Source organism: Acomys russatus, chromosome 16 (genome assembly GCF_903995435.1).
Source record: "Acomys russatus chromosome 16, mAcoRus1.1, whole genome shotgun sequence".
Lineage (NCBI taxonomy): Eukaryota > Metazoa > Chordata > Mammalia > Rodentia > Muridae > Acomys > Acomys russatus.
In genome coordinates, this window is record NC_067152.1 from 6,550,530 (window position 1) to 6,575,241 (window position 24,712).

General features: G+C 41.0%; 3 protein-coding genes across 4 annotated transcripts in view; 1 reads left to right on the forward strand and 2 right to left on the reverse strand.

Moving 5' to 3' along the window:
• Nf1 (neurofibromin 1) overlaps positions 1-24,712 on the forward strand; it is a 243,776-nt gene that overhangs the window by 158,746 nt on the left and 60,318 nt on the right. The window lies entirely within an intron of this gene.
• Omg (oligodendrocyte myelin glycoprotein) lies at positions 9,341-12,440 on the reverse strand. The gene is made up of 2 exons (XM_051158082.1): positions 12,248-12,440; positions 9,341-11,329 (listed from the first exon to the last, which is right to left on the reverse strand). Exons 1-2 carry the CDS (start codon positions 12,248-12,250, stop codon positions 10,064-10,066), a joined length of 1,269 nt encoding a protein of 422 aa, XP_051014039.1. The 5' UTR covers positions 12,251-12,440; the 3' UTR covers positions 9,341-10,063.
• On the reverse strand, positions 21,630-23,062 carry Evi2b (ecotropic viral integration site 2B). The gene has a single exon (XM_051158081.1). The coding sequence runs from the start codon at positions 23,054-23,056 to the stop codon at positions 21,686-21,688; it is 1,371 nt and encodes a 456-aa protein (XP_051014038.1). The 5' UTR covers positions 23,057-23,062; the 3' UTR covers positions 21,630-21,685.

Sequence of the window (24,712 nt, forward strand, 5' to 3'; positions counted from 1 at the left end):
ACACACACACACCCACGCACACCCACCTACACACAATTTATCAGTCTTTCTTAAAATTTGTTTATTTTCTTGTGTGTGTTTGCTTATCTGAGTGTGTGTGTGTGTGTGTGTGTGTGTGTGTGTGTGTGTGTGTACACGTACACATACACATGAGTTCAGGTGCCCTCAGCAGCAGTCAGAGGCATTAGATCCCCTGGAGCTGGAGTTGTACGTAGTTGTGAACCATCTGGCTTTGGTGCTGCCCCTGAACACAACATTTTATGGGTGGGAGTGGTGGAGAGTGTGCTTAAAGTTTGAAGCACATTCGACTTTTTTTTAAGATGACAGAATATAAAGTTTATTTAATACAGTTTTATTTGCAATGAAATTTGGTTCTTTTTCAGTGTAGCTTTAAAACTACCTCCTACCGGACAGTGGTGTCACATGCCTTTAATCCCAGCATTTAGGAGGCAGAGGCAGGGGGGATCTATGAGTTCCAGGCCAGCCTGGTCTATACAGTGAGATCCAGGACAGCTGGGCTATACAGGGAAACCTTGTCTCAAAAAAGAAAAACAAACAAACAAACAAACAAAAAATTGAAAACTACCTCTTAGTAGGTTGAGGGTTTTTTTGTTTCTTGTTTTTTTTTTTGAGGGGGGTAAAGTGGGGTATCTTAAAAATGGTTTTTAGTAATTATGGAATCATTGGAGTAAGCAAAATGATTTAACATGGTTGTTTTGATGAAATACACAAAAACTTAGGTGTATCACATGATATTTATGCTGAAAGTTAAAATCTATTACTAGTCATTTTATGATTTATATGTGAAAATATTTTTCCTAGTTTCAAGTGGCTCCTTAATTCTCCAGTTAATTTGTCTTAAAGAAGCTTTAGCTTTCACAATGTGTCTGTAAATTCATACTTAATGACATATAGCTTTCTGGTGTAGTTTAAAGTAAGGACAAAAACCTTAAGAGTCTTTTATGAAAGAAAGAGAGCTTCGTGTAGTGGCATAAATCTGTCACCCCAACATTGGGGAGGCTGAGGCAGTGAGGTTCAGGGCAGCGTATATTACATAGCAGGGCCTGTCAACAGAACAAGACAAAAGAAAAGATTTGATGTGATCTTATAGAAAAGCCATGCCATGAGGAAATAGCAGTTCCTACATTAGATGAAATTATTTTTAAACAATCACTTTGCTTAATTGTCATTGGTATGAGGAAATGCATTGAATATTGAGTGTCTGCACAATAGAGCTGGTAAATGGCTGTGGCTATGTGCCAGATACTCTTATGCTGTATAATATCTCAGATGTGTTGGTGGTCACAGAGGCTTTGGTTGGCACATGATAGCTTTCCCAGCGGTTATTGTGGTATATGGCATCTTTGTTTTCCCTTACTGATGGTTTGGTGTCTCTCTCTTCTCTCTGCTTGATGAAAAGCCATTAAATCTGAACTTATTTTCTGTTGAAGCAAGTATTTAAAAGTCATTCATAGTCCCTCAGCTTTTAGAAGTGTTCATTGTGTTTGAACTGTGACTATGGGCAACAAAATAACGCAAAATAAAAATTGTATTTCCTGGTGTGATTAGCATGATGACCTGAGTTTAGATCCTCAGAGCGCAGAAGGTGGTAGCATTGGAGTACATCTACAATAACCACACTCCCGTGGAAGGTGGGGACAGGGAGAATCTTCCTGAAAGTCCATGGGCCACCTCAGCTACTGTATGCAGCAAGGCAACAAACAAGAAGACTGTGCCTCAAACAAGGGAAAATTCAAAGATCAACACATGAGGTTACCTGACCTGACCTCTAGACAGAGGCACACATGCTCACACATGCAGATATGCACGCTTTAAATTAAGTCATAGTCTTCATGAGATAACAGATCAGCTACTTGAAGTATAACTGTGAAGAGAAATCTGTTTGCCTATATGGGTTCAGTCATTTCTCTTTCTGAGCTCATTAGTGACCAAGGATTTCTTATATATTAAAAGGTTTATGTATGGACAGATGGCTTGGCATTTACCAACATTGGCTACTCTTTCAAAGGCTCTAGGTTCAATTCTCAGCACCTACATGTCAGCTCTCAACTGTCTGTAACTCCTGTTCCAAGGAATCCAGTGTTGCCTTCTGGCTTCATTGAGTACCAGGCATATATGGGGGGCAAACAATGTGGTGAACAAAAATGCAGGCAGAACACCTATAAATATAAAACAGAATAAAATTCCTGTAATAAAACATTTGAGTAGCGGCCACAGGGAGATTACTACATCTAACCCGTTTCTTTGTACATGTGCATGCAGTTATACACATATGCACACGCACATCCAGAGGCCTGAAGTTGATGTTGGATGTTGCTTTTTATTACTCTTTTCCTTATTTTTTGAAACATGGTCTTTTTCTGGCCCTGGAGCTCACTGATTTGCTTAGACGGGCTGACCCCAGGGTCCTCCTGTCTCCACCTCCTAGGGTGATACTACAGCATGCTGCTATACCTGAGTGCCAGGCATCCAAACTCAGAGCTTTGTGCTTGCCCAGAAAGCACTATACTGGCTGAACCATCTCTTAGACCCTAACCCATTCCTTACAACAACCTTGAATAATTTATGTGTTTTAAACTACTTTTAAAATCAGAACACAGTCAGTTAACAAGATAATAGACTTTAAAATAACAATACTTAAACATGTTCTTTCTATTGAACTCCGTGCGTAGTTAAGCAAGTCTGCTGTTCTGTTTCGTGTTCACGCTTGATTTCTGTACTTTGTGAATAACCCCAACAAATACAGAATCTCAAGCAGGGATTCTAATGATGAAAAATAGGTGTTTATCCTGTATTTGTCACTGTGTTCTTTAACACATTTTATGAATGGAAGACACTGAACTGAGATGGCATTTCTTAAAAGCCTCTTAAAGACCTCACTTTGCACTACAGTTTTCAGTGTGTGAGACAAATGAGTCTGCTTAACACACCGATACACTGAGGTGACAATTAGCTTTCACTCCCTGGCATACTTCATTTGAGCAGCTTGCTATACTAAATTTTCCAGGAATTTTCAGAATTAATAATTAGCAATTATCTGGAATTTAGTTCACACTCACACTGCCCTGAACTAGTTTTTTGGATGGGAAGTAGCACTCTAGCCAGATCCGTGACTCTGGTTTCATTTCCCCCTGAGGTGGGTGGTCTTAGGAGCTTCTAAGTAGCAAACACTACTCTTGACTTCCTTCATTCTTAATTTTTCTTTACTCTCCCTCAGGACTTTGCTTTGACCTAAATGGAGGAGCTGTGGATTCTAGAGTAGACTTGGCTGTTGTAAGTAGGTCATCGCTAGTGCACTCTTCACATCTTTGATCTGTTCTTCTTGTTACTTAGGGATTCAGATAAAGGTAGTCAGTAAAAGAAACTTGGGAGAAAGAACGTCAGAATTGAAATACAAAGGATGAAGAAGGTCGCCAGCACAAGAAGAGAGGCATATAGCATTCCTAAACGCCTGGTGGCTGAAGAGAGCATAGGGAATTGAGTAGCAGGAGTTTGGTTTGTTTGGCCTACATGGTGCTATATGAGGGTGTTGGGTTTTGATCGTGGCCAAGTTACTGTCCAAACGAATTGTGTCAGTGTGTGAATATGGCCTTTGTATTATCTTCCCTGGTACTGATTTTATCCCATACATTTTAAAAATTTGCTTGTTATTTTAAGGATTAAAAAAAAAAGATTTATTTATATATTATGCATACAATGTTCCACCTGCATGTATGCCTGTGTCGGCCATAAGAGGGCACCAGATCTCATTATAGATGGTTGTGAGTCACCATGTGGTTGCTGGGAATTGAACTCAGGACTTCTGGAAGAGCAGCCAGTGCTCTTAGCTTCTGAGCCATCTCTCCAGCCCTATTTTAAGAATTTTTAAGATGGCACACTTTATTCTTATTGTGTCTCTTAGTTAAGTGGCTGACCATATTCTCATGTTTCCTGTGTTACAAACATTCTGTTTATGTCCTTTGCCCAGATAACTACTAGGAAAAAATTATGATTCTTAATATTAAAAAAAAATCTTCCTTTATAGTATTCCATCTTAATACTTTTATCAGGTTTGATGTTTCAACATAAAGAACTCAGAAGACCTATATTGACAGATTTATTGGCAATCTCTTTATAATTTACTTTATTGTATGTATTCTATGAATTTAATGTGTCTTCCAATTTTCTTATTTTTATACTTTTTATTTTATGTGTATGAATGTCTTGCTTGTGTTTATGTATGTGCACTACATGTGTGCTTGGCACCTGAGGAGATCAGAAGAGGCATCAGATCCCCCTGGAACTGGAGTTATAGGTGGTTTGAGCTAACTTTTGGGTGCTGGGAATCCAGGTTATTGGCAAGAGCAACACACGCTCTTAACCATTGATCCGTCTCTCCAGGCCATGTCTTCCAGTTTTCCCTGTGCACTTCCATTGAATCTTTCCTTATCCTCTTCATCTCTGGCTCTTTTTCCCACAAAGTTAGCAGTGTTTAAGAAATGATGGGTGCTAGGCACACTGTGTGTTATCTTATTTTCTTCTTGTAATTCTACCTTGAGGCATAGAGCTAATTTTTTAATGTTACAACTAATAAAGGACTTTGTTGCTTGGCATGGGAGTATATGCTTGAAATCTCAAAACTAAGGCAGGAAGATTGGAAGTTTGAGACCAGCAAGATGGCTCAGTGGTAAAGGTGCTCACCCTCACACCTGATGACCTGAGTTTGATCTCTCAAACCCAAGTGATGGAAGGAACCGACTTGAACAAGTAGTCCCTCTGACCTCCCCACACATGCACTGTGATTCTCTCTTCCTCCCCCTCTCTCCTCCCTCTCCCCCTGTCCCTTTCTTCTACCCTTCCCTCCCCCTCCTCCATCTCATTCTCTCTCTCCTTTCTTCCCTCCCTTTTTCTTTCCCTCCCTCTCTTTCTCTCAATAAATAAAATGTAGTTTAAAAATATTTTAAGCCAGCCTCAGTGGCACATGACTGTAATCTCAGCACTCTGGGAGGCAGAGGCAGACAGATTGCTGTGAGTTTGAGGCCAGCCTGATTTACGCACGCACGCACGCACACACACACACACACATAGACACAAACACACATCCAGAAAAAGTTTCTCATGTGTGGAATTCTCTCTTATGTCCTCTGCACTAATTATGCTTTATTATTTCTGTATTAAGTGTGTCTCTGTGTGTTGATTATGTGCCTGCGTGCACATGTGCTGAGGCTAAAGCCAGGCCTCTTCAGCATACGCTCTGCCGCTGAGCCAGACCCCAGCTCTGCCTTTCTCCCCTTACACTGCTACCTTCTGTCTCATTGTGGTTGATACTAAGATATGTGTAGCATTTTTTCTGAGTTTGGGGGTGGGTTTTTTACCTGTTTATTTTTCTAAATGACCTAAGTATTTTGTGTCTTATTTTTAAAAGATTTTCATTGAAGCGCTTGTCAAAAAAATGCTTAATCCTTAAATTAAACTGTCACGATTGCAATGTTATGGTAACTAGTCAAGATGTCTCTCCTGTACATAGCCATGTGTTCCAACACTAGCTAGCTGTGGTTGAACAAATGAGGAAATTGGGAGAGCTGAACTTATTACTTCACATTAATGTTTTCTGCATTCACCCATTTAGCCCTGCAGATTCAGTGTGGATGTTATTTCTTTGGCATTAATAGGTTTTTTTTTTCCTATGATTTTTTAGTTATTTCAGTCAACATATGAAGAAATCATTTATTTCTCCATATTTATTTTGTTGTCAGTTATTTAAAGTTACGTTGCTTAAAGTGTTCTCAAGGAATCGTTTCAATAAGAAATTATTTCATCTATTAAGAATAAGAACTTAGTTTCTTATTTTTCTAAATTGTTATCTATGTAGTTTTTATAGACTATCCCAAATGATGGGCTTTCTAAAAAAATTAAATATACTGATCATTTTTCTTTTTTCCCTTTATCCTTCTTTATTACTTATTTGTCTCTTTATCTATCATCTTTTTTTTTTTTTTTTTTTTTTTTTTTTTGGTATTTGACTGTTTTGACAGCAGGTATGTATGTGTACCACACATGTCTGTTGCCCACAGAGTTCAGAAAAGAGTATCAGGTCTCCTAGAACTATAGTTATGAATGGTTGTGAGCCACTTTGTTGATGTTAGGATCCAAACCTAGCTCCTATGCAAGAGCAACAAATGCTCTTAACCACTGGACGCTCACACACACACACATGTTGGGGTTCATGCGTGCCTCAGCACAAATGTGGAGGTCCAAGAACAACTGCATGAAATTGATTCTTTCCTTTCACTCCTTGCATAGGTTCCAGGGATCAGACCTAGGTTTCCATGCTTGTACACTAAGCCTTGTTATCGACTGAATTACTCTCTCTCTCTGGCCCTACAAAATGAAACCAAACAAAAATATTATTTTCGCCAATATGACATAAACTGGTGGATTACTATTCACCAATAGCATTCCTTAACTAATTATTAATACTTTCTTTTTTTTGGAGACAGGGTCTCCCTGTCTGTCTTAGAACTTAACTAAGTAGACCAAGCCAGCCTTGAACTCACAGGGACCCACCTTCCTCTGCCTTCCAAGTGCCGAGATTAAAGGTGTGTACTACACACCTGGCTTTTAATTTTTTTTGATACATAATTTCTAAAGTATAATCTTATGAAGGGCTTTAGGTGTCTCTTCTCTGACTTTTTTGATGACCATTAAAGGAATTTGCTGTTGATTCATAGCATCATTATAAAAGATGATTTAATAGCAGGTATGAATGGCGAAAACACTACGAAAGCTTTATGGGAACTACGTCATTTAATTCTTAGAAGGAAAAACAAACACTATTCTGTCAACCCATTTCCTAGATGAGGAGAATGCATTAGAGCAGTAAGGTATTTTGTTGGTTGTACAACTAAGAAGTGACAGAGGTGAGTTACATACCAAACAGAACAAAGCCTCGGGGGTATATGTACACATGCATACAGAGCAGAGACTCTTCAACTTGGGGTGGGCTTACATCTCAGTAAAAATCTTCATTAGCTTATGATATCCTAAATTAAAAATGTGTTTAATGCACCTAATCTACTTTATATGTGCTTAGAACTCTTAAATTACTTTATCCTAGGCAAAGTCATTTAACAAAAAAAGTGATAAGTCACCATGAATGTGTGTGTGTGTGTGTGTGTGTGTGTGTGTGTGTGTGTGTGTGTGTGTGTGTGTGTGAGTGCATGCTGATGTATACCTACACTTACTTATACATATAAGTGCCTAAGGAAGAGATACTGAGAAATACCTCATTTTGGGAGTCATAATAGTAGCATTTGGAGATGAGCTCTCTTTGATTAATAATAATATAAATATAATTTCCTTACAGGGGAAGCATTATCTAATTACTTTAAGGCTAGATAATACTTTTTCCTAAGGATAGTCAGTGTAGTTGACAGATGATCTACTTTAAATTTACCAAGCCTTTTCTCTGCATATTGCACGTGTGTTAGGATGTTATAAAGCATAGGTACTGCTAATGTTATCATCCATAATTATACTTTGTTTTTATTGTCTCAATAGGAATTCTAAGATGTTAAACTTTTGGTATCCACAATTTCAAAGTTAGCTGTAACTAATCTGGTCTTGTGAAACTCGATGTATCTGTAAAAAACAACAACAACTCAAAGTCTGTGTGCTGTAGCACTGTGAAAACAGCTAGCCTCGGCCAGGGGCAGTGCAGACACTAGGTCACTTAGGAAGGGAGTCTGGACAGCAGACCCGTTTGAAGAGGTAATGCATTTTTTTAAACTTACTTATTTATTATGTATACAGTGCTCTGTCTGCATGTAGGCCTGCACTCCAGAAGAGGACATTAGATCACACTATAGATGGTTGTGAGCCACCATGTGGGTGCTGGGAATTGAACTCAGGACCTCTGGAAAAGCAGGCGGTGCTCTTAACCTCTGAGCCATCTCTCCAGCCCAATATAATGCATTTTAAAATCATTTTAGGGGCTTTTCTTCATGATGAGATTACTTAGTATAGTGAGACAAGTTTATAGAGCTACCATCAAGACAATAAAAAAAAAAAAGAAAGAAAGAAAAGAAAAGAAAAAAAGGTTTAGGACAGGCGTGACAGTGCTGCCTTTAATCGCCGCACTTGGAGGCAGAGACAGGTGGATCTCTGGGAGTTGGAGGCCAACCTGGTCTATATAAGGAGTTCCAACCCAGCTAGTGCTCCATTGTGAAACCCTGTCTCAACACAACAATGAAAAGCGTGTGGAGAGGAGTTCAGTAGAATGGTGTTACTTTCTGAATGGGCTAAGGAGATAGCTCACTGAGTAAGAATCCTTGTTCTTCAAACATGAGAACGAAAGTTGGAGTCCCCAGCACCCATGTAAAAATAACTCAGGCATGGTTGCATGTGTCTGTACCCCCTAGCATGGTGGTTGGGGTAAGAACAGACAGATCCTCCAGAGATCACTGTCACCTAGCCTAGCCAAAGTGGCCAGCATTAGTTAAACGAGAAACCACGTCTCAAGCCAGTAAAGCAAAGAGCAGTGGGCGCAGACATCCAGTATGTCCAGTCGTAGGTGCGTACAATCTGCACAGGTAAACGAAACAGGGCAGGGCAGGAGGCATCTGTGCTCTTAATCCAGGAAAGAAAACTACCTGAATTTTTAATTTTTTTAGGAAAAAAATAACAACTTACCTCTATACTCTCTCAAAATTTAGAAGTGCTTGAAGCTAGATTCCTCTTTATATCTCACAAAAATGAATGCCTCCCTTACAGCTCACCCCCTCTGGGTATACTATTTGCATTTTAATTTAGCCTATGTTGAAGTTTCTTTTGTTCATTCTCAGCTGTTTCTTATGTTTGTTGCTATTTCATAAAGTTAAGTACTTTATATTTTGTCCAAAATTCCCAATACTTTAGTCTAGTTGATGTCCAGTGCAGTTGATTTGGAGTCAAATCTGTCCCCTGCCCAGCCTCATCACTAGTCCACTTGATGAGATAATTACCTGGCTATGGGACTAAGGACCACACCCACTCTATCTCACCATCACACATGCTCTCTCAGAATGGCCTGGGCCATTAGACTCCATGGCTTTAGCCATGAGTTAATCTTATTTTAAATTTGGTTGATCAGATTATATTTCTGATTTTATAAAAGATAAATTTCTCCTACATTAATTGTATGATTTTAACTGAAAATATTTAATTCTGATGAATGGATGATCTATTGAATATGCAAGAAAACTCTTTAGCAAGTCCTTAAACTAAAACTTTTTATTCTTTTGTTTTTAATATTTTTCTTAAATGCAAAACAAAGTTAAGTTTTCCTTGTTAAGATGCAAAGCCAAGTGCCTCCTAGCCTTTTGAAGAGCCGTTGTCCATTATATAATCTGTGAAGTAGCCAAGAGTTCCTCAGAAGCAGGCCATCATTTAGATTTAAAACAATTCTGGCTTGTGTGTAAAACAATGATGTGATGTCACCATTACAGAGCGGCAGCCTTGGTTTTACTTCAGTGGCAAAACCTTGAGTGCCCCACATTGCATTCTCCTTAAAGGCCATATCAGGATTCCCTAGAGCAGAAATTGTTAGTTCATCTTGAGTCTACTAAATGATTATTATGATAATGTCTAGAAAGTTAAGTGGACACCGCTATGAGCATAGACCTTTTATTTTTTACATTTGACAGTGTAAACATACATAAAATACATATTAAAGTTTAGAAGCTTTTTATATTTTCGCAATAAGTTGAAGCCTTAAAAAGGAAACATTTCTTTAAAAAAAAAAGTCATTAGTTTTACTTAAGACAGTAAAATAGCAGCAAGTACCAAGACATTGTGCACTTTTAATTAAGACAAATTACTTCCTTTACATCAAAGTCAGAAATACAAGACTGGCTTTCTTGAATACATAATATAGCTTGAATCACTGGTTAGATAGGGGCATACTTTCCCAACTGTACACCAGGGAGGAAGGCTCTCCTTAGTTTCAGAAACTGCAGACCCTCAGCCAACCAGCATGACCACAGCATTGAGCATTAAAAGGAGTGAAGCATTTACTTTCCAAGCACTAGCCACAGAAGGTAGCTGAGTCTTTACATTTGCAGTTGTTTTCTTCCCTCCGTAAGTTAAGGGTTGTGCTTTGTTGAGGCATTTCGGAGAAATTATTTGGCATGCCACTAGTGATGCTCAGGGTCATGGGTGTCGGGGATGATTTTGTTGCACTAATGAGGCTTGTGTTTGAAATCGTTCCATCCTGGAGGTGAATAGTTAGAGTTGCAGCTGCTGCTTCATGTGAATTGGTCATTTCTGTGGATGTGTCTTCTGGGTAGGGCGCCAGAGCCCTATCAGTGCTAGTAAAAGTGGTACCCTTGCTCAGTGTGACACCAAATGTTGTTTCCTTTCCTCGATAGTGTTTGGGTGTTTTGGTCACTTTGGGTTGAGTTCCCATACTCAGAGAGTTAATGGTGTCCACTGTCTGCATCCCACTGAGAGTGAATAAGCTTGAGGTAAATCCAGGAGGTGTGGGGTACATGCTCTCTTCCTTCAGAGAAGATACCTGCTTAGAACAAGGAGTCCCTATCACATGGGCTTTTGTTTCCATCATCCACGTCAATAAGTAAGTAATGTTTTGTTTATGGTCACACGACCACCTGTTATTATCAAGAGTTATCTCTTGCAGCTGCAAGAGTTGGTCAAAAGACTGATCTGGAATGAATGTGAATTTATTGTTGTGCAGGTAAAGATGTGTGAGACTTGTCAGGTTTATTAATGTCCCTGGAAGGATTTGTGTCAGTGAGTTATTAGACAGGTCCACAATGTGTAGTTTGGAAGGCATGTTTGTTGGAACTGTCCAAAGTTTGTTACTGCTGAGGTTGAGAACCTCAAGACTTCTTAGTGTATTTTTAATGAGAACAACCTTTTCTAACATGTTCTTAGAAACATCCAGGTATTTAAGGTTCCACTGATAAGCAGTATCAGATTTGTCAAGAAGTTTAATGTTGTTGTTAGCAGCAGACATGTTCCAGAGAGACCGAGGTAACTGAGCAGGCAGACTTTCAAGCCTGTTGTTTGAAATATCCAGGGTCCTCAGATTGGTATATTGGGTTAACTGGTTATGCAGGTCAGTAAAGTGGTTATAAGACAGGTTTAAATGTATAATGTTCTCTTGCAGTCCAGGCGGTAATGTAGTCAAGTTTCTGCCTGAACAGTCCACATGCCTGTGCCTCTCTGTGCATATACATTGGAGAGGACAAATGCATAAAATACCAGGCGTGAGAAACAGAAGGATGAACAGGCAGGAAGACATTTTCAATATCTGATATTCCATCAAAGCCTGAAAACAAACAGATACATCCTTCTTTTAATATGCAAATACACTTTCAGCATCTGCATGGGTCAGTTAGCATTCGGCAAAATTTTCAATAAACCTCCTTGTTGTTGAGTCCTTTTATAATTGTTCCAGTGATTAAACTAACAAAGCTGCCCTTCATTTATAGTCCAAATGCCTAATCCTTCAATTGGGGCTATGTGGTGGGTGGGGGTGGGGGAATTGAGAGAGAGAGAGAGAGAGAGAGAGAGAGAGAGAGAGAGAGAGAAGAGAGAGAGAGAGGAGAGAGAGAGAGAGAGAGAGAGAGAGAGAGAGATATGCTCTCCTGCGTTGTTTTTTCTTTATTTTTTACCCTTTACTATATTTGTTCTTATTTATCTTCTCAGAGCCTTAATATGATAGAATGGCCTTATCTGCAAGTGAGTTTTACAGTCTTACTTAGGCTGTTACTATTTTTGACAATTTTTTTTTTTAATTCAGAGAAAAAATGGCTGTCATGTCTGTTTTTCTTAAATCTCTGCAGCATTGTAAGACACAGTATGTTTGTAGTTCGATGCTAAAACAATTAGAGGAAAACAGCTTTTTAAAAAATTTTTCATCTTTTCATGGATAATTATATCCGGGTAAAAAACATTTTAATGAGCTCGGACAAATCAAGACCGATAGCATACCTTTAAACATCACGTTCTGTAAAGTGATTTCCCCCTGTATATTTCAGTACCACTTCTAAAGGAAAAGCAATATATTTATTTAGAAAGTGAGTGGACATTAAAGAGAAAACCTCAACTATTACTGCAGCAAATTTTGGTGCATGCACTTGTTATTGAATGTATTTGATCCTAGCGTTGGCTTAAGAAGAAAATAAGCTAAATAAAAGGGGAAAAATCTAAAGTCGGTCTTTTACCAATTTAAATAACTGCTTACCATAATGTCGTCTTCAACATCAGCATCTCATTTTCTCCGGGAAACTTGAGGCTTAAAGGTCGTCTTGTTCTGGGGAGTCGGAAGGGTTTCTGGCTGTGGGCTGTGCTTGCCTGCTCAGCTGCATTGTGTTGCTGTGAGCTGAAGCTCTGCAACCACCTGATCAGCACCACATAGGAGGACTGCAGAGCTGTCATTGGTGCTGACTCAAATTTATTGCAAGAGGTGCATACGCAACAAAATGGGCCTTTTTTTTTTTTTTTTTTTTTTTTTTTTTTTTTAATTCACAGCCCTGAGAGTACCTTATATAGCTTCAGTTTGCTGCTGGCTTGAATACTTCATGTAAATTAGGGCTGGCCTTTACTTTTTTCTGTGTGTTTCCCAGAGCTTGAGTTGCACATGTAAACATTTCCTTGCTATGATTTTTTTTTTTTTTAAGCTCTTACATTCTTTTTATGTGTTGGAAAACATTGAAGATGGACTTAACCTTCTTTGTGAATTGATTTCCAGGATATTCACTGAAGTATTTTTAATCTCTACATTTCTTTTTGTTCTTTTCAAAAAGGGGTCTGTTATCACATAACCTTTTTATATGTCATGATAAATTCTTCTTGATTTTTATGTCTTCCTTCATCGTGGTTAATCTTATATTTAATTAGCTTTTTAATTTTATCAACCACTTACATGTTTCCTCTGACTTTTAGGAAACACAGGAATACCTCAATTTGCTTATGTTGTCTTTGCCATCCTGATACAGAAGACCATGTGACTATACCGCTGCACACAGGCCAGCTGTGTTGTTGTCACGCTCCCTCCTTCCCCCAACACACACACCCCTTCCTTAGTGCTGGTGATCAAAATCCAGGACAAGTTACATATCAAATAAGGATGATAGATAGACTTAAAACAACAATAAAACCAAAAATCAGCCTCACTGTGTGTCCCTGGCTGGCCTAGAGCTCACTTTGGAGACTTGTCTGCTTCTGCCTCCCAGTGCTAGGGTTAAAGATGTGTGCCACTGTACATAAATATTTTGGGCTTTTTTTTTTTCTTCCCACAATGTTCGACTTTGAATTGGTAGTCAAATGGTAAATAACTGTTTGTATTTTGCGTATTTGGGTTACATTGTTCTGTATTTGAGGGGAGTTGGGTTTTTTTTTTCCAACTAAACTTACTTTGGGTGGTATGGATAAAGTATTGCTTTCTCCAGAGGTATTGTTGGGACTGTACAAAAGATCATTAAGTGTATTTTATGAATAACAGTACCAAGGCTGGAGTGGCAGCACACACCTGTAACCCCAGCACTCAGGAGATGGAGGCAGAAAGACCTATTCAAGCTCAGCCTTGACTACATAGGTAGTTCAAGGCCAGCCTAAATAAATGAAACCCTGTCTCAAAATATAAATAAAACTATTATTTTCAAATCATTTAGTCAGTGTTTCATATTTATATTTTATGTTTTCATAAACTTAATAGATTTAAAAATATATGCAGCAGTATTTGTAAAAGATAAAACCATAATCAAGAATTTTTAAAAGTGAGACTAGATTTGTGGTATCTTAAATATCTTAATATATTATTTATATAATCAGTTAAAACTCAAATTTAATTTACAAATGACCATTTTATTGTAAGAAGGAAAACCAGAAAATTAAGGTATATTTATTATCAAATTGTCACCATTTAAAAACCAGCAATTATTAACCTATTAAATGTTAAGAAAAGTCCCTACTAAATTTCATGAACTGTTATTTTATTTCAATCCCAAAAGGAGTTGATTGTAATGAAAGCTGTAGCTTATCTTCTTAGGAGAGAGCTATAGGAGTCACCTTCTAGGTAAGACTAGTGATCCTCGAAAAGGGTCTACATCATTGGGGATTGTTATTGATTTAGGGGTCTATTGGCACTTTACTTTTAGTGTTCATTTGGACTTTAGATTCTCTGTATGGATTTCAGAATTTAGTTGTCAATCATGATCCCTAAAAATGATGTTTGAAGTATGGCATTTAGCAGAATTGTTTTGGAGGGGAGAGTGGTTTGCTTTTGACCGTTCGCATTCCTTGTCAGCTCAAAGTGTACCCAGCACTACACTTCAAGTTTGCCAAACCTTAAAATCTCTCTTAGGAAGACTCATTATGCCATAAAATGTTATGTCATTAATTAGTTAATTAATGGGTTCAAAATTAATTTAACCTTAGTCTGTATTAAGGACTTTGATGGCACTGGGAAAAATACCTGGCAGAAGCAACTGAAGGGAGAAGGAATGTGCTCTGGCTCACACTATCAGTTACTCAGGGTAGTGGAGACATGGGAGTGGCGTGGTTGGTCAGTGACATGGGATCAGGTCATATGCAGTGTCACATAGGAAGGAGAGCCAGGCTATCACCCTCAAAGCCCACCCCTATTGGCCTTAAGACCACCAGCTAAACCCCTTGCTCCAAAGTTTGTATAGCCCCTTCCCTCAGCACTGCCAACAGTGGACCAGGTGTATAACCCCTCCCTCAGCACTGCCAACAGTGGACCAGGTGTATAACCCCTCCCTCAGCACTGCCAACAGTGGACCAGGTGTATAACCCTTCCCTCAGCACTGCCATCAGTGGACCAGGTGTATAACCCCTCCCTCAGCACTGCCAACAGTGGACCAGGTGTATAACCCCTCCCTCAGCACTGCCAACAGTGGACCAGGTGTATAACCCCTCCCTCAGCACTGCCAACAGTGGACCAGGTGTATAACCCCTCCCTCAGCACTGCCAACAGTGGACCAGGTGTATAGCCCCTTCCCTCAGCACTGCCAACAGTGGACCAGGTGTATAACCCCTCCCTCAGCACTGCCAACAGTGGACCAGGTGTATAACCCCTCCCTCAGCACTGCCAACAGTGGACCAGGTGTATAGCCCCTTCCCTCAGCACTGCCAACAGTGGACCAGGTGTATAACCTGTCCCTCAGCACTGCCAACAGTGGACCAGGTGTATAACCCCTCCCTCAGCACTGCCAACAGTGGACCAGGTGTATAACCCCTCCCTCAGCACTGCCAACAGTGGACCAGGTGTATAGCCCCTTCCCTCAGCACTGCCAACAGTGGACCAGGTGTATAACCCCTCCCTCAGCACTGCCAACAGTGGACCAGGTGTATAACCCCTCCCTCAGCACTGCCAACAGTGGACCAGGTGTATAACCCTTCCCTCAGCACTGACATCAGTGGACCAGGTGTATAACCCTTCCCTCAGCACTGCCAACAGTGGACCAGGTGTATAACCTGTCCCTCAGCACTGCCAACAGTGGACCAGGTGTATAACCCCTCCCTCAGCACTGCCAACAGTGGACCAGGTGTATAACCCTTCCCTCAGCACTGACATCAGTGGACCAGGTGTATAACCCTTCCCTCAGCACTGCCAACAGTGGACCAGGTGTATAACCTGTCCCTCAGCACTGCCAACAGTGGACCAGGTGTATAACCCCTCCCTCAGCACTGCCAACAGTGGACCAGGTGTATAACCCTTCCCTCAGCACTGACATCAGTGGACCAGGTGTATAACCCGTCCCTCAGCACTGCCAACAGTGGACCAGGTGTATAACCCCTCCCTCAGCACTGCCAACAGTGGACCAGGTGTATAACCCCTCCCTCAGCTCTGCCAACAGTGGACCAGATATCCAGACACATTAGGGTTGGTGCTGTGTGTATGATGGTTTTCATTTCATATTTACTTTGTATTAAAGATGACTAACTTCTCAGAAAAAGAGGTTGTCATTTCTGTGTATTTTAAATACAGGGATCTTAACTATTAAAGGCTGAGAACATTAAATAGTATATTACTCCTTTTTTTGGTTGTTGTTTAGTTGAGTTTTGAGACAGGGTCTCTCTTTATGTAGCTTCTGCTATCCTGGAAGCTGGTCCTGTAGACCAGGTTGGCCTTGAACTCACAGAGGTCTACTTGCCTCTGCCTCCCAAATAGTGGGATTAAAGGCATGCACCACCATACTTGGCAAGAAGAAAAATTTTTAAAAGACAAGTATTTGGGGCTGGAGAGATGGCTCAAAGGTTAAGGGTACAGGCTGCTCTTCCAAAGGCTCTGAGATCCATTCCCAGCAGCCACATGGTGGCTCATAGCCATCTATAATGAGATCTGGTGCCCTCTTCTGATGTGCAGGCATACATGCAGACAGAACACTATATGTAGAATATGTAATAAATTAATCACAGAACACTGTATGTGGAATATGTAATAAATTAATCAATCTTTAAAAATAAGAAAGACAGTATTTGTTACATTTTATCTTAGATGCTAAACAGAAGCATTAATTATACTTTATATAAGTTCACCAACATCACAAATAATATCTGTAGGTCCCTGAAATCAAGTCCAGTTGTCAGATTTGGCAGTAAGTGCCATTGCCCACTGAGCCATCTTCTTCCCTTCAACTTTTTCTCTAGAATGTTCCTAACTTATCTGCTTGCTTTCAGGTATAGTCTTTGACTGAAAAGGGACAGTCAGTTTTGTACCCAGAATTATTTGAAGTCATTCTTTTCTGTTTGTCATAAACATGACTAATGTTAAATTTGATTTTTCCCCCACTAGTTTTTAGATTTTATGGCTGTCAAAATTATGTCATTGAGCCCAGTGAGGTAACGCATGCTAGTTCCCAGGAGTTGGGGAGGCAGATGCAGGCAGATCTCTGTGAGTTCAAGGCCAACCTGCTAGACAAAATGAGTCTAGGACAGCTACAGCTAAGGCTAAACAGAGAGACCCTGTCTCAAAAAACAAACAAGCAAATGATGCAATTGTATATGCAGAGGAGTGGTGCTACTCTGACTCGATCCCTCCAGCTGCTTTTATTTGCATCTTAACAGTATTTCTTTTGAAAAACAGATAAAACATGTATGTATTACGTACTCCTGTCTTCTCATGTAAACGTTTTGTGATATATTGTTGTATATCTTACTTTTTTAAAGATTACCCCATCTCAGGAGACAGGGACTTGTTTTATTCACTTCATGATGCATTGGGGAATATACTATGGTTTATTTGATCAGCCTTGTACTGGAGCATCTGAGTTGTTCTGTTATTACAAATAACAGCATGCCATGACCCTTGTTCTTGAATAGTTTTGCCAGTGGTTTTTTAAAAGGTGTTTTGTTTTGGTGGTTTAGTTTTTGTTTTTTCTTTTTGGGTTTTTTTTGTTTTTTTGAGACAGGGTTCTCTGTGTAGCCCTGGCTATCCTGGAACTCACTCTGTAGAGCCTTGAAATCCACCTGCCTCTGCCTCTGGGTGCTGGGATTTAAGGGTGTATGCCAGCACTGCTGGCGTTGATGTGTGTTTCCAGCAGCAGGCACCTGTGCTCGCTGAGCCGCCTCACCATCCTGCCTGTTCTCCTCTCCACAGGCTTCTAGCTTCTATATCTTTCCTCTGAGGTTTTTGTTTCCCTCCTGCATTTTCTTCTCTTGTGTATTTCTTTTATTGGTTTTCATTTCTTCCTGCTGATTAAGCAGGGTGCCACTGCTCAGCTTCCGTGGACCTTGGTTGGGGAAATTGCTTGCAGTAAATGTGAATTATTTCATTCCTGTAGAGAATGTCTTTAAACAAAAACAAAATCCAGCTACCTCTAGTATCTGCTATATAGTGAACAGGAGAAAAGCTAAGCAAAGTGCTTAAAGAAATCCAACAAGACTATAACCAAGTCACTAGCTCCTGAACTGTTTGTTTAAGATGTATTTATTTGGGGATGAGGAGATAAGTAAGTGGTAAAGAGCACTTATTATCATAGAGAATCCAGGCTTAGTTCTCAGCACCCACTCGGCCACTCACTCTCCTGACTTCACAGGCACCAGGCACACAGTGGTATACAGGCATGCATGCATGCATGAAAAATACACACATAGAATACAAATAAGTAAATCCCACTTATTTTATATGTATAAGTGTTTTGCCTGGATATGTACGCCCACGTACCATTTGTGGGCCTGATGCCCATGGAGTCAGAAGGAGGGCATCAGATCTCCTGGAAATGGACTTAGAAGCAGTTGTGAGCTGCCATGTTGGTGCTGGGAATTGAACCTGGGTATTTGGAAGAGCAGCAGCAGGTACTCTTAACCACGGAGACACCTCTCTATCTCCTCCGTTAATTCCTAATTCCTGATTTAGTTAAGAAGTATTTCTCAGTGCTTTTTCTTTTCTTTTCTTTGTTGTTTTTTAAGATACCATTAAGGAAAGTGTTGAAAGGGGCAAAACTTTGAAAAGAGCCTTTGGTACTCTTATATGTGAAATGAGAGGGGTTTGGTGATCTTGGCATTTCAGACATGAACTCCTAGATATCATTAATCAGGATACTTAAAGAACAAGAAGTTCTCAAAATTCCTGAGTGCTACAGTGTAAATTAGCCTTACATGATATTTGAAGGCACATGAATGGATGTTTATACAGATAAAAAGTATTAATTGTCAGTAAGTTAGAGATGGCTGGCAAGAGATAAGGCAAACATTGTATGTAACGTAACACCTAGGCTAGGTGTAGTAGCTATCGCTTTAATCCTAGCAATTGGGAAGCAGAGGCAGGTGAGTCTCTGGGAGTTTGAGGACAGCTTGGTCTATATAGAGAGTTCCCGGACAGCATGGTTACATAAAAGGACCCTGTCTCAGAAAACACAAACAATAATAATTATTACATTAAATATAATATCTATTATTATAGTAAATATAATATTTCATAGTAGTAGTAGTAGCAGTAAAACTCCACTGTCCAAGAGCCTGCTTGTTTTTTGTTTTTTTTTGGGGGGGGGATGGGATTTTTAGTACCTGAATACTAATGTTACAAATGAACACTATATTCTATTCTGAAAAGTTCCAGAGTCCCTGCTCTAAGTAACTCTTCCCTTGGCCTTACAGTGAGAATAGGAAAGAGAAGGCTATGCTTGTTGAGCAGATCTGCACAAAGTGAGCCAATACCCACTGACCCCCTGTCCTTTGACAAAGGCTATGCCTACACCTATCTGCTATCTCATACTCATCAATCGTCAGGTAATGGTTTAAAATTGAACTTCTACATTTAAAAAGACTATAGAGCTAGCTCAACAGTCTAGAGAGCTTGCTCTGTACTAGGGTACCCAAGTTCAGTTCCCACCACCCATGCTAGATGACAGCTCCTAACTTCCTGTGACTTCTGTTCCAGGGTGTCTAACATCCTCTTATGGCCTCCGCAGACACCCTCCCACTGCACATGCACACACAAAATTTTTAAAAGCAATTCTAGACTAAAAGTTGGTTTTGAAATAAGTATAAAATATATAACAAGAATCACACTTTTCTTTTTCTCTTCCTTTCTCCATAAACTTGATTCTGTGTAGGTGCTCAGTTTATATGCTTCCCTAATATTTTAGAAAAATGTCTATATTCTGGTGTCAGTGAGATGGCTTCGTGGATAAAGGTGCATGCTGTCTGATCTGATGACCCAAGTTGTGAATTCAATCCTTGACGTGGAAGAGAAAAAAAATTGACTCTCACAAGCTGTCCCCCAGCCTCCTAATGCAGCCTATCTCCTCCCCCCCCAGCCTCCTAATGCAGCCTATCTCCTTCCCCCCACCCCCAGCCTCCTAATGCAGCCTATCTCCTCCCCCGCCCCAGCCTCCTAATGCAGCCTATCTTCCCCCCCCAGCCTCCTAATGCAGCCTATCTCCTTCCCCCCACCCCCAGCCTCCTAATGCAGCCTATCTCCTCCCCCGCCCCAGCCTCCTAATGCAGCCTATCTTCCCCCCCCCAGCCTCCTAATGCGGCCTATCTCCTTCCCCCCCCCCCCAGCCTCCTAATGCAGCCTATCTCCTTCCCCCCACCCCAGCCTCCTAATGCAGCCTATCTCCTCCCCCCCCCAGCCTCCTAATGCAGCCTATCTTCCCCCCCCCAGCCTCCTAATGCGGCCTATCTCCTTCCCCCCCCCCCAGCCTCCTAATGCGGCCTATCTCCTCCCCCCCAGCCTCCTAATGCGGCCTATCTCCTTCCCCCCACCCCAGCCTCCTAATGCAGCCTATCTCCTCCCCCCCAGCCTCCTAATGCAGCCTATCTCCTTCCCCCCACCCCCAGCCTCCTAATGCAGCCTATCTCCTCCCCCCCCAGCCTCCTAATGCAGCCTATCTTCCCCCCCCAGCCTCCTAATGCGGCCTATCTCCTTCCCCCCACCCAGCCTCCTAATGCGGCCTATCTCCTTCCCCCCGCCCCCAGCCTCCTAATGCAGCCTATCTCCTTCCCCCCACCCCCACCCTCCTAATGCAGCCTCTCTCCTTCCCCCCCCCCAGCCTCCTAATGCAGCCTATCTCCTCCCCCCCCCAGCCTCCTAATGCAGCCTATCTCCTTCCCCCCCCCCCCAGCCTCCTAATGCAGCCTATCTCCTCCCCCCCCCCAGCCTCCTAATGCAGCCTATCTCCCTCCCCCCCCCCCCCGCCTCCTAATGCAGCCTATCTCCTCCCCCCCCCCCCCAGCCTCCTAATGCGGCCTATCTCCTCCCCCCCCCAGCCTCCTAATGCGGCCTATCTCCTTCCCCCCCCCCCCCAGCCTCCTAATGTGGCCTGTCTCCTTCCCCCCCTCCCCAGCCTCCTAATGCAGCCTATCTCCTTGCCCCTCCAGTTATTTGAAGAAGAGGAGGAGAGAAGAAAGGACTTGAAAGGCTCAGTGCTTAAGAGCACTTAGTACTCTCACAGGGAATTCGGATTCAATATGGCAGCTCACAAATGTAATTCCATGCAGTTCAGGGGACTAGTGCTCAGTGTCATCTTCTGATCTCAAACACCAGCCGTTACATATGGTGTGTATATATACATGCAGGTAAAACATTCATACACATACATTTTTAATCATTAAAAAAATCTGCATTTTATAATAGGTGCTTATTTTTTTAGGGTGAATGTTCTGCAGTACAGCAGTCTGATTTCATGTTTTAATAGTTTTGTGTTCATGTGTTTCCAGTAAAGCCAAATGGAAAATGTCTTGTTTTTAGACATATTTTAATCTCTTATCTCCATAAATTGAATTATCTACTTAATATCGGAAGTATTAAAACTTGGACTATTTAAAATTTCTCACTTCTACTGCACAACAAATTGTGAAATGGAAAACAGCATTTTATTTATTCAAGATAAGTTTATATACAGCTTTTCAAGGGTAAAATCTGTTGGGTAATAATAAGTATATGTAGATCGCATGTTTCTAAATTGGTGTTACTGACATATCTATCATTCACATATATAAAAGACATTCAGCTTTAAAAATAAGTTGTATAGCTGGCAAGCGTACCACTGTAATAATCTACCGTATGCATGGCACCAATCAGGTGTCAGGTAGTTCCTAAACAGAGGTCACTCAGCTGCCAGTTGTCATGGTATGTGTGTAGTACCATGAGGACAGGAATGGGACTGCGTCATCTCAGGATGGATGACAGGCTAGAATGTAAACTGTCGCTTTACAGTAGCTCTGGAGGTGGAGGTGGCAGGGAGTCAGTGAGATCTTGGTAGGAGTCAGGAGTAGAGAACTCCGGGCTAGTCTCTTGTTTGCACTCTTGATTGTTTATAGAATCTACTGCTGACAGAGGTGAGGTAACTGAGTCAGGGGGTGGCGGAAATGACTGTTTGATCGTGGAATTATCATCTTCACACACTTGATTTAGACTGTGTGGAAATGGTTGGAGATTGGTAGAATCATTTGGTAAAAGAGAATCAATTCTCATTGTGGGCTTGTCTGATAGGTTCCCACCCACATCCAGAAGGGGAGGTGGCAGGGGCAGATCTGCATCATCTGAAGAAGACACAGCTGTACCAATTGTTGACCCATCAGCACTGTCTTCTGATAAACCATTTACTTGATCTTTTGCATTCTCAGTTTTGAGGTTGTTGGTATCATTAATGTGTTCACTTGATTCAAACAGCTTAACTTCCAAATCATCTGCTAACAATGTGCTTTTGCTTGGTTTCCAGGTCATAAGTGAAACAACTGATGAGCGTTTTGTGGGTACCTCACTCTCTCTAATGTTACCCATACACATGTCTGGGGTTTCTCCATCAGCAAATGGAGACCTGCCCGCCCAGTTTTGATCATTGACAACTGGTTTCCTCCAGTATTTCCACAGTATAAGCATGAATATAGCTACCAACATAGAAATCATAATTGTACCAATTAATATGGCAGCTATTGCATTTTGTGCAATTCCGTTGCCACTCTTTGGTTTTGGGGTAACAGGTGGTGAGGGTGTATTCTTTGGTAAATTGTCAGTCCTAGGTAAATAAGTAGGTGATAACTTTGTAGGTTGATTGTCAATAGTCTGTAGTACTGGCTTTTCAGAAGGGGTAGAGGCAGGCAGTGGTGGCTGTTGTGTGGAAGTGTAAGGAAGCGATCTTGGTGGTTGTCTGGTGGAATTGTGGGAAGAAGATGATGCTTGATTGGCCGAAGTGAACCCAGGTAGTGATGTTTGTGGGAAGGAGTTGTTGGCTGTTGATATCGCTTGTCTGCTGATGTTATAGGCAGGTGGTCTTGGAGAGCCATAAGCAGCTGGTGTTGGTTGTCCAGGAGTGGTTTGGGCAGATGGTAGTTGTTGTCCAGAAGGAGTGTTGCTGAATTGTGTTGTTTGACTCAAAGCATTCCGTGCTGTAGCTGCGTTTTGAGAATTAGTTGCAACATATAACACTGATGATGTAAGCAAGGTAGACTGTGGTTGCTGCTCTGTTGTAATTGCTTCTGTCTCTGAGAAAAGCATGCTGTTCAGGTATTGACAAAGCAAAATTAAGATGAAATACTTGAATTCCATATTAGAATGTTTCCTCTTTACCAGTGATTTCATAGTGAAAAGGAGGGAAAAAAGAAAGATAGTTATCATCTAGAGTCTAGTTATACTCGACTCTTCATAGCAATGCCTGCAATAAAGTTGTTAGGCATCTGGTTAGTGTTTACTCTGGTCTCTACTTGACAGAATGTAGTGCACTGCAGCTGGAGTTCCTGGGAAGAATTCTTAGATCTTTTAAAGAACATCTGCTTAACCTTGCAGCCCGCCTAGACTCCACTCCTTGGTGTCATATTGTCTTGAGTGTGCAGACTCAACCTGCTGAGCCATGCGCTCTCTATTTTGTTTCTCTCTATTCCTAGGAATAAAGCGGTTCTGCCTCTACAAAGAACACCAGTGACCACAGTGCCTTACACTGTTGTCTTTACGTTCTGTTCCTTTTTTTCCCCTCTCTATTCACCACATTTGACCTTACTATTCCTTCACCAATATTTCAGTAGCTCTTGTAACATAGTTTTCTTTTCACACCATTTTACTGAGCTCTTCTTTTTCTCCTGTCTTCTATATAGATAATCAATATTTAGTCTCTCTTTACCTTTCCTGGTTCTGTAAGTTTTCACTCTCACTCACCCTTGTGCCATAATGACCAAACCTGTGCATCCAACCTAAATTTCCTTTGTTCTGAGTTCATTTGTATAATTTCTAAGTGGACACGTCATATGACTATCTCATGATTTACAAATTTAGCATAATTAATAAACACTCCAGTTAGGCATGGTGGTGCTCACCTTTAGTCCAAGCACTCAGGAGGCAGAGGCAGATGGATCTCTGAGTTCGAGGCCAGCCTGGTCTACAGAGTGAGTTCCAGGACAGCCAGTGACTCACAGAGAAACCTTGTCTCCAAACAAAACAAAAACAAACCCGAGCGTGTCCATATTCCTCTGAGCTCCTGCTGCACCGTTGCTGTGTCATTGATCTGCGCTCCATGCCATGTATAGAACTGTCTTAGGTTAAGGATGAGTCAAATAATCTCTAAATTCTGGCCTTAAAATTTTAGAGAAGTAGGGCTGGAGAGCCGGCTCAGCGGTGAAGAGCGCTAACTGCTCTTGCAGAGGACCAGAGTTCAGTTCCCAGGGCATTCATTGGGAGGCTCACAACTGTCTGTAACTCCAATCCCAGGGGAATCTAACACCTCTGGTCTATACAGGCATCAGCATACAAAATGAAAAATAAAAACAAAATCTAAAAGAAAGTAAAAAAAAGAAAATCCTAAAGTGAGTTAAGACTCTCTCGCCCATTTGGTCAAATAAGTAAAGCCACTGCTACTTCCATTCAGGTATTGGACAGCCATCTTTGTGTCAGAGCCTGATCTAGATTTGAGATATTTTTTAAGTTGCTGTTTTCAAGTATTTTAAATTCTTATGGTAAAAATTAGCAGGTAAAAAAGCAATCTCAGTAGCCAGGTACACGCCTTTAATCCCAGCAGGGGCAGGTAATCGCTGTGAGTTTGAAGCAAACCTGGTATAGACATAGTGAGTTCCAGGCCAGCAGGCCAGCATAGAAAAACCCTGTCTTGAAAAATAAAAGTAGTTATAGAAATTTGATCTTTCCTCATGCTCGGTAGATGAACAGAGGAACTGACTTGGCCTGGGAGAACTTTGGAAAGTTTTCCCAAAGATACTGAAGCTGAACACTGTCCGCTTAACTCTACGTGTA

Excerpts from the sequence above, each read along its gene's own strand:
- Evi2b (XM_051158081.1), bottom strand. The coding sequence starts at position 23,056 with ATGAAATCACTGGTAAAGAGGAAACATTCTAATATGGAATTCAAGTAT.